Below are 13,625 nucleotides of genomic sequence, written 5' to 3'. Positions count from 1 at the left end.
ACAGGCACCGGTGGTGCCAGGGTCACTTGCGCAACGGTTGGAGGTTGGTCGGGTGACATTTTTGTGATAAGGGAGGGGTCAAGCACTATCACATACACTGCATTCTTTTACCCATTTCCCAGGACCAATAGGCCTCGAGTAGCTGTGATTTGAAAGATTTCTAAGGCACTGATTGGAGCAGAAAGAATATTAGTATATCTGGAGTTGCACAACACTCTCCGGCTTACACGCCGGGTATTACGTGGAGACACTATTAACACATTGCTTACTATAGGAGGTATAATCACCAAGGGGGAAAAACCCTTTTTTTGCAGTGAATGCTCTTAGCTCTTTTGTGCTGTATTCTTTTCCTTTAGTACACATTTATTCAGGTTCCACTATGAAAACAAGAAGGTCTAGGTTTGTATATAGAGGCTTCTCATGTTAGCAGCATATATGTAGTGCCATTTAATGAAAAAATATCAAGTAGAACTATCATCTGATTGTTCAGATTTGTCCAGGATTGCTTTGACCCGTAGAGTGTATGTGATAATCTTTAAGATAAAGATAATTTTAAACCACTTGATCTGTGTAGGCACTCATAGTAGTCTTGTTTCTCATACTGCCCTGCATCCTTGTTTTTTATTACATTTGGTATGAATAGCCTTACAGATTTTCTTCTTTTATACCATTGTATGTAGTATACAGAAGTGATGGTTGATGCCTTAAATTGCTCAAACTAAGTCAGTTCCTGTGAATAGTCATACATTTAGCTATTTCAAAGAGCTCTGGAGGTATGTGTAATCTAGTGTTAGATTCTTTTTGCAAGAGACTAATTATCTTTCAATAATTCTTGGAAATAACTCTTCATACTTTATACAAACAAAGCCTAGTATTTAGTCCTACTGATGGTATTAGTGTAAAAGCAAAGAGATTATAAGAATTTTTTTATTTTAGAAATTCTGGTTTTGTTAGAGGTGTTTGACAAGTGCTTATAGCAAGCTTCATCCGATTAGGAAAGGTTTATTATAAAATTGCAAAGATTGTCTCCCAGACAAACAGGTTAATTGTCATCTTATACCAATCAGAGTGGGCCACCATTATGTAGATGGCATCAGAGCTTTGGAATCTCTCCTCCATGCTGGTATTCCCATTTTATCAGCCTTTTTTTTTATTTCTCCAAAACAAAAGAAAACCTACTTCCCTTATCTATATTTAGTGAAGAGGTCCAAACTAGATGTCTTGCAGATTCACATCACTAACTGATAATATGGTCTCCTAAACCATTTTGTATTAGAACTTTGGGCAAGATTATCCTCGACAGAAAATCTACCTTTGAAGTGATATCACAAATTTTTAATCAATTTGTATTTGTCATAGCTAACACACCTTCGGTCTTAACAATAGGATAATATCCAAGCACCAGCTGGTAACCAGTTAATTCAATCAAAGATTGTACAGCAAGAAGTCTGTGAGATCTGGCAACTCCTGCACGTATATTATTAGTAAGCAGTGTAATGAGAGCTTCATGTGAGACAGATAAGTAAGTCTCCTACTCAACTAAGTAAAAATAATGTAGGTGGGGGTATTGGATACATGGGTTTTTGTTAAGCAAAAACACTTGCTTGAAGCTCTAGGTTTACCCCAGGCACAGTACATTATTGGAAAAGCCTGTGATATGATAGCATTCTTGACTCAGACCAACTTCTTAACATACCTTAAGTAATGGTGGTGATGATGTTATAATTTATGTTCAGTACTCCAAAGGCAAGGTTTTTAGAATTGACTCTTCTTTTAACTCTTTTGTGCAACATCCTTAAGGAGTCCTGTATCTCCCAATTATCCCGCCTGTTTTCTGAGTTTCCTTTCAGTAATAGTGGAATTTTAGTTTTTAGAGTACATGCTTATAAAACATGGTACTCTCACACTTGTAGTTTATCCACATCAATTTTAGCAATTGGGGTTTTATGCAGGAAACATCACTGGATTTTCAGACCCCAAAATGAAAACAAAGGACCATTATAAAGTTTATTTGACCTTCTTTGGTTGATTTCATTGAAGAGATATGTCTCCTCTTTGCTGTTATTCCCATTTTAGCAGAATTTTTCTCCGCTTATGGGAGGATATTTGAGTCTCCACTTGAAGCATATGACTCATAAATAAATAATTAGCCAAAGGAAAAGAACCAAAGGTGGTCAGTGGTGGCCATAGAAGCTGAAGTCAGCTACAAAGTGTGTAACAGCTCACCTGCCAAAGCAGCTAGCACTCAAGAAGCAACTATGTATAGGGAGACAGTACCAATTAATCCAAACTGAATGGGTTAGCAGGTTGTCCTTCTCTGAGAGTGGGAAATCAGATGAAAATCATTCATGATAAGGGTCCTGTTCATTATACAGCAAACCACCTGAACATGATTAGAGTAGAGTCTGGGTGTCTTGGTAGAGCACAAGACTCAATTTGTAGAATAGAGGAGGCTCAATAAATAGCACTCCTGATTAAGGATTAAGCAGAGAAGACGATGACTCTCAGACATAGATGAACGTGGTCTCACTAGTGTTAATAATCCGTTATCATCAGCATCATCTCATAAATTCTCAACCATGGGTACTTCTTTAATGATATGCAAATTTGCTTCAAGCCTGGGTTAAATCTCTTGAGAGTGTAGACTCAGTAACCAAGTTACCAGTACAAAATACAAACTTGATAATAATCTCCAGTCAGATGAAAGGGGAGCTGAAGCATTCAAAGGTAAGATTTTTGTTCATGAGTAGTTGTTTGACATTAGTAAATTTGAAAGTTTGGTACGTAATTCATATGGACACATAAAATTCTAATTGAACTTTACAATTAAACTAGATTATATCCTCCTCCTATTGCCATCAGATAATATGTACATTAGGTAATTTCCTTAACTGGGAAGCTTCTAGCTTTGTCGCTTATAGTTCAAGTAGCTATTAATATTTAGTTTCTTTTCCCTAATTGGGTCTAACAGTAAGAGGTTTGTGTATGTAAAACATGCAAGTTATTTTTCATTCTGTGTTTGTGAATAAGAATTAATTATGCAGTGCAAATTGCTTAGAATAATAAGGCATGCTGTGATATAATACACTGAAAATTTTTTTTATCTCATAACACAGGTTTTGATGTATGAAAAACCTATTTCTGGTAGTTGTCGTTGAGTCCATGGACTATGTAGAGCTCCGTGGTGACCAGACTAATATCAAAGAATTCTCTTTAAGCTGGTCTTCTGGCTTGGTATTGTGTCGTAATGATAAACATTATAACACATGATAGAGTATAAATGGACTTAGGATAAGAGAGCACTTTCTCTTATCCTCAGCAAATGCTGAACTCAGTTTACCTACGTCAAAACCCACTAGAAGGAGGAGTGGCTATGCACATACGCACCATCATATTGTTTACATACAACCTAAAACGGACCAATGCAGGATGGTCCCTTACCCAAATCCCATGTCTTTTTGTCAGGGAAGTGAGAGGATTTTGAGGACTCAACAGTGACTACCAAAAATAGGTTTTTCCTGTGTCAAACCCTGTTTTTTGAGAGTGTAGTCGTTGGCTTGTCCTCAAGGAGCTTTACAAAGAAATTGACAGGTGGCAAAAACCTCTTGAATGTTAATCCCCACAACCCAGAACCATTTCTGGTCCAGGGTCAAGCCATAAGCTTCAAGGCCCCATTCTTTATTCCAAATACCTTTAGATTTGGTAGCAAAGACCAAGAAACTAAGTGAGAACTTAGGTTTTTTTAGGGTGAAGTCCTGTGGTGACTTTTCTAATCATGCTATGTTATGGTTGCAGTATTGTCAAACCTTCCCCAATGATAGTTAGCATACCCACCTGTTAGGAAGACCTGTGGTTTGCAGCTGTAGTGCCTATGAGTCAGGACTCCATGCCCCTACCAATACACAGTGTAGTCGACTTTGTTCAAGCTTGTGGCAATAGTGTTACTAGAGTATTGGAAAAAACAGACCATCTGTGATGTTTGCCATGACCTCTAGGTAAACCTTAAGTGCTTGAACTGGGCATAATGTTTTGTCTGCTAAATCTAGTTTACTTCGAATAGGAGATTCCCTTCTGAAAGGAATCTCATTCTTGGCCAGGAATGATAGGCCAGAGGGTAGTAATAACTGATGGTCAGCTGTTTGCGTGATGTATTGTCCCCCGTGTAAGAGAGCCCCGTTTGCTAATATAAGCTCCTGATGCTAATGCAATCAAGAAGATCACTTATTGTAGCTTGTGAGTTGTGATTTTATCGGGTCCACTGAATTGAGGGGGTGATCGAAGTCTAAGCACCTTGTTGAGGGACCAAGTAATTGGAATCTTTCAAGAGTGGGTCTTTGTAAAGCAAAGGACCGCAGAAGGGAAGTGACAATTGTTATACAAGAGTCAATCCCAAATTCATAAATCGATGGTTCCATTAATGCTGCCTTGTATGCCATGATTGTTGTAACTGCAAGGCATTTGTCTTCAAAAAAGATAAGAAATTTTAAAATTGTTTTCTTAGAATTTTGTACTGGGCACTCGGTATGGATATAATTTAACCATATCTTCCATACATACTGGCGTTGCCAGATATGTGAAGTCTGTAGTTTTGCACTAGGTACATAGCAATGTTAGGCGAGTAATTTTCATGGTAGATAATGTTTAAAAAATCACCAGTGAAGGTCTCGGCTCAGAAAGGAGGATCCATAAACGACTTTTCCCTCCTACTGACTGAGATAAAACAGCGGGTAATATTGGAATTTATCTCTTCACCCGTTGTTAAAATATTGGGAACCAATGCTTGTTTGGCCTTTGGGCTATTAAGTAAGCTGTTCCTTTGAAGGTTGGGAGTTTACACAACACCTTTGAAATCTGGAACAGTGAAGGAAAAAGATATATCGTCCTTCACTTGTTCCAGTCTTGACTGGCGGTTTGTGATTCTCATATGTGGCGAACAGGTCCATTTCCAGTTGTGGAAACATGTTGGCTATTTTCTGAAAAGAGTGGTTATCTAACATCCACTCTGTTGAGGCTCTCGTTTTCCTTGATAGGGAGTCTTATTTATTACATTGAGAGATAGTGTAAGGTGAATTGCAGACAAGCGCCACTTCCTTGCTTGCGCCATCGAAGGATTGCTAGCATTATCGTATTGAGAGGAGGTGAGCATTATCCCAACCTCTTGATGGAAGATATTGCGTCCATGTTGTCTATAACCAACAGTCTCTCTTCTGGAGTTTTTTGTGAGATAAAACAATAGCCATCAGCTCCAGGAAATTGATACTACAACAATTCCTCTGTAGCTGACCACCTCCCTGCCACCTGATGATCCTCTCAATGTCCTCCCAACTTGTCAGTGAGATATCTGCGTGTATTATCACTTGTACAGACTGAGAAGTCAGGGTCACCTGTATCACCAGAAATTCCTTCCGGGATCAAGGCCAAAGTAGTCTCCCCAACTTTTATAATCTTTTAATGAGGTCTGTCTTACATCTTATTTATTGCATGTGATAGCTAGAATTTGTTCACATTCATATGTTGTAATCTCAGTATTGGACCTATTATTGATGTGAATTGCAACAAACCGGTCATACATTCTAATTGCTGTTTGGAAACTCTGGGCTGTGCAAGGCACATTTTGAGGACTTACTTTATTCTGCTTCAAGTACGATGAGGACAGACAACAGGCCATGAAAAGTATCCCAACATAGTCCCAGCTACTGAAAGCGTATGCTGCTAATTTATTATAAAGCCTTTTGGCTGTAGTCAATTGACCACTGCTCTTATGTTTTTCAAGCACACTTTTCTTCTGGGCCCCAGATTGACCAGCCATCTAGGTAGGCTATTAGTTGTATTCCAGATTTCCCAAAGAACTATACTAGTTAGTAATTTTGTCAAATTTCTTAGGGGAGTGTTTAGCCCACAGGGCATAACTTTGAACTTGTATCTATCTTTTCCTATCCAGAGCCCTAGGAATGGGCAGAACAGAACAGCGACAGGGACATGCCAGTTTGCATCTTTCAGATCTATAGTTATCAATGTCGCTTTTAGAACAATTGAACGTACTAGGGCAACGATAGTTATCTTGAAAATTTGGTAAACAATGTGCTTCTTTGTTGTTGATAGGTCTAGGATCACTCTTCATTTGGAGGAATCCTTTTTGGGGACACTTAAAGAGACGTGCTTGGTGGCGAATATACACATTTCTCCATGGCTCTCATTAACAGGGCCTTTCTGCACATAACCTTCTAGAGAGGGGTCTGATTTTTAGAAGAACCCCTTAACAGGAGGGGAGCGGTAAAACTGTTCCCACCCTAGCCCGTTTAAGATTAATGCTGTTCCCAAGGGGAAGACTTCTATTGCCTGTGGTGTCATTGAAGTCGACCCTCAACCACACCATTCCTATTAGTATCTGCCCTTTCATCTGCCCTTGATGGGCATTCTAGGTGTTGCTTTTCTTTTTCCTATAAGAGGGTATTTGGACCTTGTGAAAAAATTTTCCTCGCTGTTGTAGTCATCCCTTTATGAGGCATTGTCCCTTTTGACCACCTACCTGTCTATGGGGAAAATAAGAGTGAAGGCTTACTTTTTTTTAAGCAAGCATTTTTGGGTTGAGTAAGGGGACATTACAATTTTTTGTTTCCTAAATACCCCTTTTGCCCAAAATTGAGTTCTTTTTACAATTCTGTCAGAAGGCTTGCTTGTTAAGCTTTTTTACCACAACAGACTCCTCAAACAGGTCCTTACAGAAGGGGTTATGTAATCGGGAAGTTAAATTGCGATGTGACTTGTTGGAGCCTGCCAATGTTTCCATTCATGCTTTTGTATGCCACTCTAAAAAGTCATAGAATGCTTGCCTTGGGGTTCTCATAAGACTTTTGGCCACAATAGCATCAATTTTTCTGGAGCATTTTGGAAGAGGTTATACTAATACTAAAGAGGTGAATCCTAGTACAAAATTCTGCCGAGGCCGTCGCCTTTTGAGATTCTTCTCGTAGGGATCCTCAATTGTTGCATAGCTATATATAAAAGGAGCTTTTCCCCTTCAGAAGGGAGTTGTATCATTGCCCATTCCTTGGTGTAGTTTTCAAAAACTTGGATGACCATGGCAAATGATTTTAATTCTGCCATTGTCTCTGGCCTTTTAACCCCTACAAAATTCTGAAAATCTGTTTTTTCAAGATTAATGATTTTTAAAGTGAAGGGACAGAAGGCTTGAGCTACTTGGTGAGCAACTTGAATCCTGGTAAAGGGTGTCTTCTCTAGTTCAGACTAATCTTCTATAAACTAATTTGATTAGTTAGCCCAAGCCACTGTTTTATATGGCTTTAGGTTAAATGTTTCTAGAATAATGTACTTTAAACTAGGAATACAGGATTTCCTAGAGGGTTCCTGCTCAACCTGTTCTAGGTCACTGCCTATTATAGGCTTATTTAAAACTTAAGGATATAAACCATGCTGTTTTTAGGCTACTAGAAAGGGGGTTCCTACTTAACCTGGTTAGGCTACAGCCTGTTCTGAGTTTTTTTTTCTTTTTCACCTTTAAAGATAGTTTAGGCTGCATAAGAGCTCCACTACTGTGTACTGTATCAGTACCAGTCCCTAGTTGTAAAAACTGTTTATATCTAATCTAGGCTATTTTGGCTAAACTACCACTCAGTAAACCAACAATAGGATGTTTCCCAAATTGTTCTCTCTTAGCCTAGTATAGGTTATTGCCTAATCCAGATTATTTTAGATTATTTTGATATAAAGGCTTTATAAAAACAGAAACTTACTGATAGTTAGGCTAACATTTTTCTTTAACCAAGGTTGTTTAAACCTAGCCCTAAGCTATTTGGTCTACTATATAAAACAGTAACTTTCTAATGTGAAATTTTAGTTATGCTATTGCCTAGTATACTACATTATTTTCTAATCCTGATTAATTTACCTTTAAGGTATGGGATTAACTAGTTGTAATTTATAGTCTTCAAGATAGGCTACTACCTCATAGCCTGTTTGGCCTACTGTTTTTGGTCTACAATATAAACCAAGTAAATTGTTAATGTGAAACTTTATAGTTAGGCTATCACCTAGTATAGGTTATTGTCTAATCCCAATTAATTAATTCACCTTTAATGGTATGGGATTAAACAGGTGTAATTTGTAGCCTTCAGGTTAGTTTACTACCTCATTGCATGTTTGGATTATGTACTGTTTTTTATCTATATGTAAAAAAGTAACTTATTAATGTGAAAATTATAGTTAGGCTGTCACCTAGTGTAGGTTATTGTCTGATCAATCCAAATTATTTAATTCCTTTTTAAGGGTATGCACATGATAGCCCAGAGTACTAGGCTATCGTCCAAAGCTGTACACCAGTGTTTTCACCAGCATATGTCAGTGTCTCTCACAATTTATGATCGTTATTTGTAGAAGTGCAAATTGTTTTGAAAAATATATAATTCTATTTAGAAATATTATCTAAAGAATGGTTTCACAATTATTATTATTATAAATATGCAGATAATTCTTTCAGATAACGATGTCAGCAATAGACTACTAGCCTAGACAGTAGCCTACAATCTACATCAATTCAGTGAGACTAAATTACCTAGACTGTAGTAGATATTGTCTGTAGCCTTAATTCAGGTTACTACCTAATCCAGGTTATTTTAGTTCACCATTAAGAATATATAATCCTAGGTTGTGGGGTACAGACAATATCTACTACAGTCTAGTTACCTTAGTCTCACTGAATTGATGTATAGATTGTAGGCTATTGCCTAGGCTAGTAGTCTATTGCCAACATCATTATCAGAAAGGATTATCTGTATTTTATAATAATATTAATAATTGTGAAACATTTCTTTAGATTAAATTTTCTAAATAGAAGGATAAATTCTTGAAAATAATTTGCACTTCTACAAATAGCGATCATAAATAGCAAGAAGCACCGACATATACAGCGAAAACATCAGTTTACAGATTTTTGTGCACAATAAAATCATTGTTCCACAGTCTAAAAATCTAAACTAAAAATCTTGAAAAACTGGAACTTAAAATTATGTACTTAGTTTTCAAATTAGATATTTCCATGATCTTCGGTAATGAAATCAATAAGTGAAGAAAGAAGTTTTCGGAGCTCTGGTTTGTTTACCGACCAGAAAAGGAATGGCTTCTTGGCCCGTTTTTGGTCATTATGTAAACTATATGACAGTTCCTATGAACGTAGCCACTTCTTCTTTTTGCGGGTTTTGACGTAAACAGTTCAGCAGCCTTTGTTTAGGATAAGAGAAAGTGCCCTCTTATCAGGAAAAGAGAAAGTGCCCTCTTATCCTGAGTCCATTGATACTCATGTGTTATAATGTTTATCATTAAAACACAATACCTAGCCACAAGACCAGCTAAAAGAGAATTCTCTGACATTAGTCAGGTCACCATGGAGCTCTGTATTGCCCTTGGAAGGGTAATTCTTGAGGACAAAACAGCGACTACACTGTCAAAAAATGTAAATATGTACTTACATCCTTTGTGTCTGTGTTTTACTACAGGACATTACAGTAAATAATATCAACCAAAGCAAAAACCTACCATTCTTGAGGTAAAGGTAATAAATATATTTAATGGAACACAAGTATTAGTGTAGGTTAATAATTTCTTATTGCTTTATAGGTATCAGTCGGTCCAGCTTGCCCACTGGTACAAAAGGTTTTGGAGGAACAGAAGGATTTATGGCTCCAGAGATGATGAGACACAATGGTGAAGAAGAATATACAGAAAAGGTGAGACGTTAGTGATAAACCTCTGTTTTTACAATAAAACATTTCTAACAATCTCATTATTATAAAATAAACTCCTAAATGCTTAACCAACTCCCTGTTACATGTATTTGATATACTTATCAGCGCTGCTTATTATAATGTGCCAAACTCCATCTGAGAGAGTGGGGAAAAAAGGAGGGCAATAAATTGCTATTTAGGAAGGAGAATAGAGCATATAAGCCCAAGAAAGATATTGCTGGTAGAAATCCATCTGAAGGAAAGAAGACTGGAAGCTGGCAAGGCCAGGCCAAACATGAGTGATTCATGTTTAAAGATTTGCAATGGAAGGATCTCCAAACATCGGGTACTCTCATAAAATGGGTCTGCAGGCAAAAAAAACCCATAGAGGGGCTTAAATCTTGAATTTATGTAAAAATGGTATCAGGTACCAGATGGCAGATGAAGGAATATGAAGAAAAGTAAGTTGAATACTCTAACCAGACATTCAAGAAGAGGATATGGGTAGCAAGCAATAAGCCACAAAGGATGCAAATCCACCACATTCAAAGTGACAGCACTAGGGAAAAACTGCTCCAGAAGGCTTGGCCATGCCTAGTATCCACCCCAGAGATGTTGGGTACCAGTGTCCGAGACCTAGTCCTGAAGGAGGGTAGGCTCCTCTAGGATAGAGATAGAACCCTCATAGCCAAGACAAAACATTCTCCACTAAAGACAGGTCTCGATAATTCCATATGCTGGAACAGTTGAGTGGTTGAAGGTGGAATAGACTCGATCTATTGAAGATAGGCTCAGAGCACCTTTTGATCCTTGGAAGGGATTGCATGAATACCAAAAGAGGGAACTATTCTAGATGTCAAAGTGAATCCAGCTACCAACCCAGAGACAACAGAAGGCTAACTTAGGATCAGTACCTGGAATATAAAATTTCATGAAGGGCATAGAGGTCACTAACAGATTAGAGCAGCCTTGAGCCCTGTCCCTACGGTCCAGCTTTGCCTGACGAACTTTGTTCGATGTGACGTCAGAAGCAGGAAATGTCAGAACCTTAACCAGTGTTTCTCCACTTCTGATATCACATTGAACAGAGTTCCTCGAGCTTTGTGTAGACGGGCCTTAAGGTGACACAAAATGCAGTTATATTTCTGACAGAGAATCATAAAGTTAATCAGAAAGGTAGAGCAAAACCAAGATCAAACTTCAAAATGGAAATCCAAGGGAATTCTAGCAACAAATAATTTGAGTGAAAAATTGGAAAGGCATCATTTGTTCCACTAAATGATGCCATGCTGAAAAAAGGACAGAATCTTAAAAGTTGAGAGAGTGCAAATCATAACTCAAAAAAGTATGCCTCTATGGATGGGATAGGTTATTGTTTGAAGCCACATATCCAATTGTCAAAAAAGGTCATGGCAGAAGAATTGCAAGGAGTGGTAATAACAACCACTGCATTTCCCCCCCAAAAAAAACTGTTCAAGTAGGCAGGTATTTCAAAGACTGTATTGTGCATAACTTTTAAAACTTGTCTGAAGTAGTCCTTTGATTTTCATAGAATTAACAAGTTTTTTTATTATATATCAAGGGAGTTACAAAGATTTGGAAGTCCATATCCATACAAAGTGTTTTACTTAGATTTAAGAATAACTTGTGCTTTTATGAGGATGAATATTGTAACCTTGCATACATGATTTATGTTTTTTCTAATTGGGCATACCAAAAGTGATTTTCCACAACTTTATTTTGCAGTTTCAGTATGCAAAGTCACTTATTTAGGTAACTTATAAAGTCATGGTTTATATAAAAGGAAATACCAGCCATAGCTTTATATATATACAGGCGGCCCGTGGTTAACAGCGCAATCAATTAGCGGTGAATCGGTTTTACGGCTGTAGTCAAAAATATTCATTAAAAAATAAGGTATTTTTATGGCACAATTTTCGGTTAACAGCACCGCTAGTGTCATTATGTCTTGATGAGTACATACATTTGTAGAAATACCATTCAGACCATAAAGGTTATGCAAATGATATTAAAAGATTTGATTGAGAGTTATTACATAAGTATTAGGGTAAACTATATGCCCCTGACGCTGTTCTATGCCGAAAATATTGAGTTAAATAAGTGCAAATTTATCTATGGATGTGTCGATTTATAAATGTTCATGCTTTTATGTTTAAAATGTGTATAAAAAGGTATTACGTATAGGGTATTTTTATTTTTGCACGTAAATACGATACAAAGGCAGCTTTTGAAACTGCCCTCCATTTATCAAAGAGGATGTTTTTTCATGTTCGTTCTTGTGAGCCACCACCTGCCACTCTTCCGAAAATGTATAGTTAAAAAAAGTGCATATTTAGTGATCGATGTGTCAGTTTTATAAATGTTCATGCTTTTATGTTTAAAATGTGTATGAAAATATATTACATATAGGGTATTTTTACTTTTGCACATAAATATGATACAAATTAAGGCAGCTTCTGTAACTGCCCTCTGCGTTATCAGAGAATCTTTTTCATGTTTGTTTTTGTCCGTAGCTGTTCCGAAAAATGCATTTACAAAGACTTCAAGCGGTTATATTTTATTAATTTCATTTTGTTAATGAAACTTCAGCTTTTTTTTATACATTTTCATGCTTTTATGTTTAAAATGTGTATGAAAAATGTATTACAGGGTACGTATTTTTGTTTATTTTTGTACATAAATATGATATAGCAGCAGTACGCATGTCCATTTGAAGTCTTTGTAACAGCCCTTCACATGATGAAGACAATAGGTTGTTCAGTCGCGCCTGAATAATAAAATTTTAATTTATATAATTGAATCATGGTTTTATAACAAATTATATTCACAATTGTTGCATAAATTGATTTTAAAAAGACAAAATTTGCGTATGCATTCAATTTTGCAATACTGCAATCTGTGTAACTCAGTCAATTTTTTGCTTTGTTATGCGAGCAAAAAATTGAGGTACAACCTTACAAGCTTAAAATGCCACTGCTATGTAGATGGCATAGTGACGAAAATTAAGATAAGCACAGAAGAAAAAGTAAATGTGCATCTTTTTCTTAAATCTTTTAAAAAGTTATACATTACTTCACTGTATCCAATAAAATTGTATGTATTCTCATAAAATACTACGGTAAATCTAAGCCGGTATTCTGCGGAGCGGCCAATTTTTTTATTTGGAAATGCTGATGGCAAATACGTGTTTGTTTTGCCACATTTAACGTAATTCTGAACGAATTTTCTTGCTTCTAGTTAGCACAAACGAATATCTAGATACTTGAATTATATGGGACAAGGTTTTTTTTCATTACCTATACAACATGTTTTTAGGTGGAAATATGACTTGAATATGTCTCGTTGTGATTGTGAACTAATTTTTTTTTTCGTTAACAGATTACGTTGGCAGCATGTTTATTGAGTAAAACAATACATGATTCCATTCGCAATTTTCCTTTACATCATCGTAATACGAACTTTACGTTATTTATCTTTTATCAGCATGAAACCAACAGTAAAATGTGTTCTTTCAAGCACAGTAGTTTTGATTAAAATTATTTTTTCTCAATTTTATCTACATTTGTGTTTGATGGCATACATTTACTGGAGTTTTATCCTTGTTGCTGATGCACGATAATGGTCATTAGCAGCTTGAACAGTTTTCTCAGCTTCAGCTATAGCTAGGTTTAAATTTAACAGTATATTTTGCTATAGATCTTTGATCTATATTGATCTATGATCTATTGCGAATAAAGTTAATGCATTAAGATATCTCAGTCCTATTCTACACAACGTCATTTATAACAACTATGGTAATAGTGTACTATAATACAATGATTGAAATACAAGCCTAATGGATGTTGTTATCCATTTTGGTTGTAC

General features: G+C 36.5%; 1 protein-coding gene across 16 annotated transcripts in view; it reads left to right on the top strand.

Moving 5' to 3' along the window:
- Positions 1-13,625, top strand: part of LOC135219441 (leucine-rich repeat serine/threonine-protein kinase 1-like) — a 940,187-nt gene that overhangs the window by 864,268 nt on the left and 62,294 nt on the right. For all 16 annotated transcript variants that reach the window (XM_064256227.1, XM_064256225.1, XM_064256224.1 and 13 more), the window contains one exon: positions 9,634-9,743. In XM_064256227.1, coding sequence (XP_064112297.1) covers positions 9,634-9,743 — 110 coding nt within the window. The remainder of the gene's footprint in view (positions 1-9,633; positions 9,744-13,625) is intronic.

Source organism: Macrobrachium nipponense, chromosome 1 (assembly GCF_015104395.2).
Source record: "Macrobrachium nipponense isolate FS-2020 chromosome 1, ASM1510439v2, whole genome shotgun sequence".
In the NCBI taxonomy this organism is placed as follows: Eukaryota; Metazoa; Arthropoda; class Malacostraca; order Decapoda; family Palaemonidae; genus Macrobrachium; species Macrobrachium nipponense.
The sequence above is the reverse complement of the archived record's forward strand: the minus strand, read 5'-3'. Positions and strand labels throughout refer to the sequence as shown.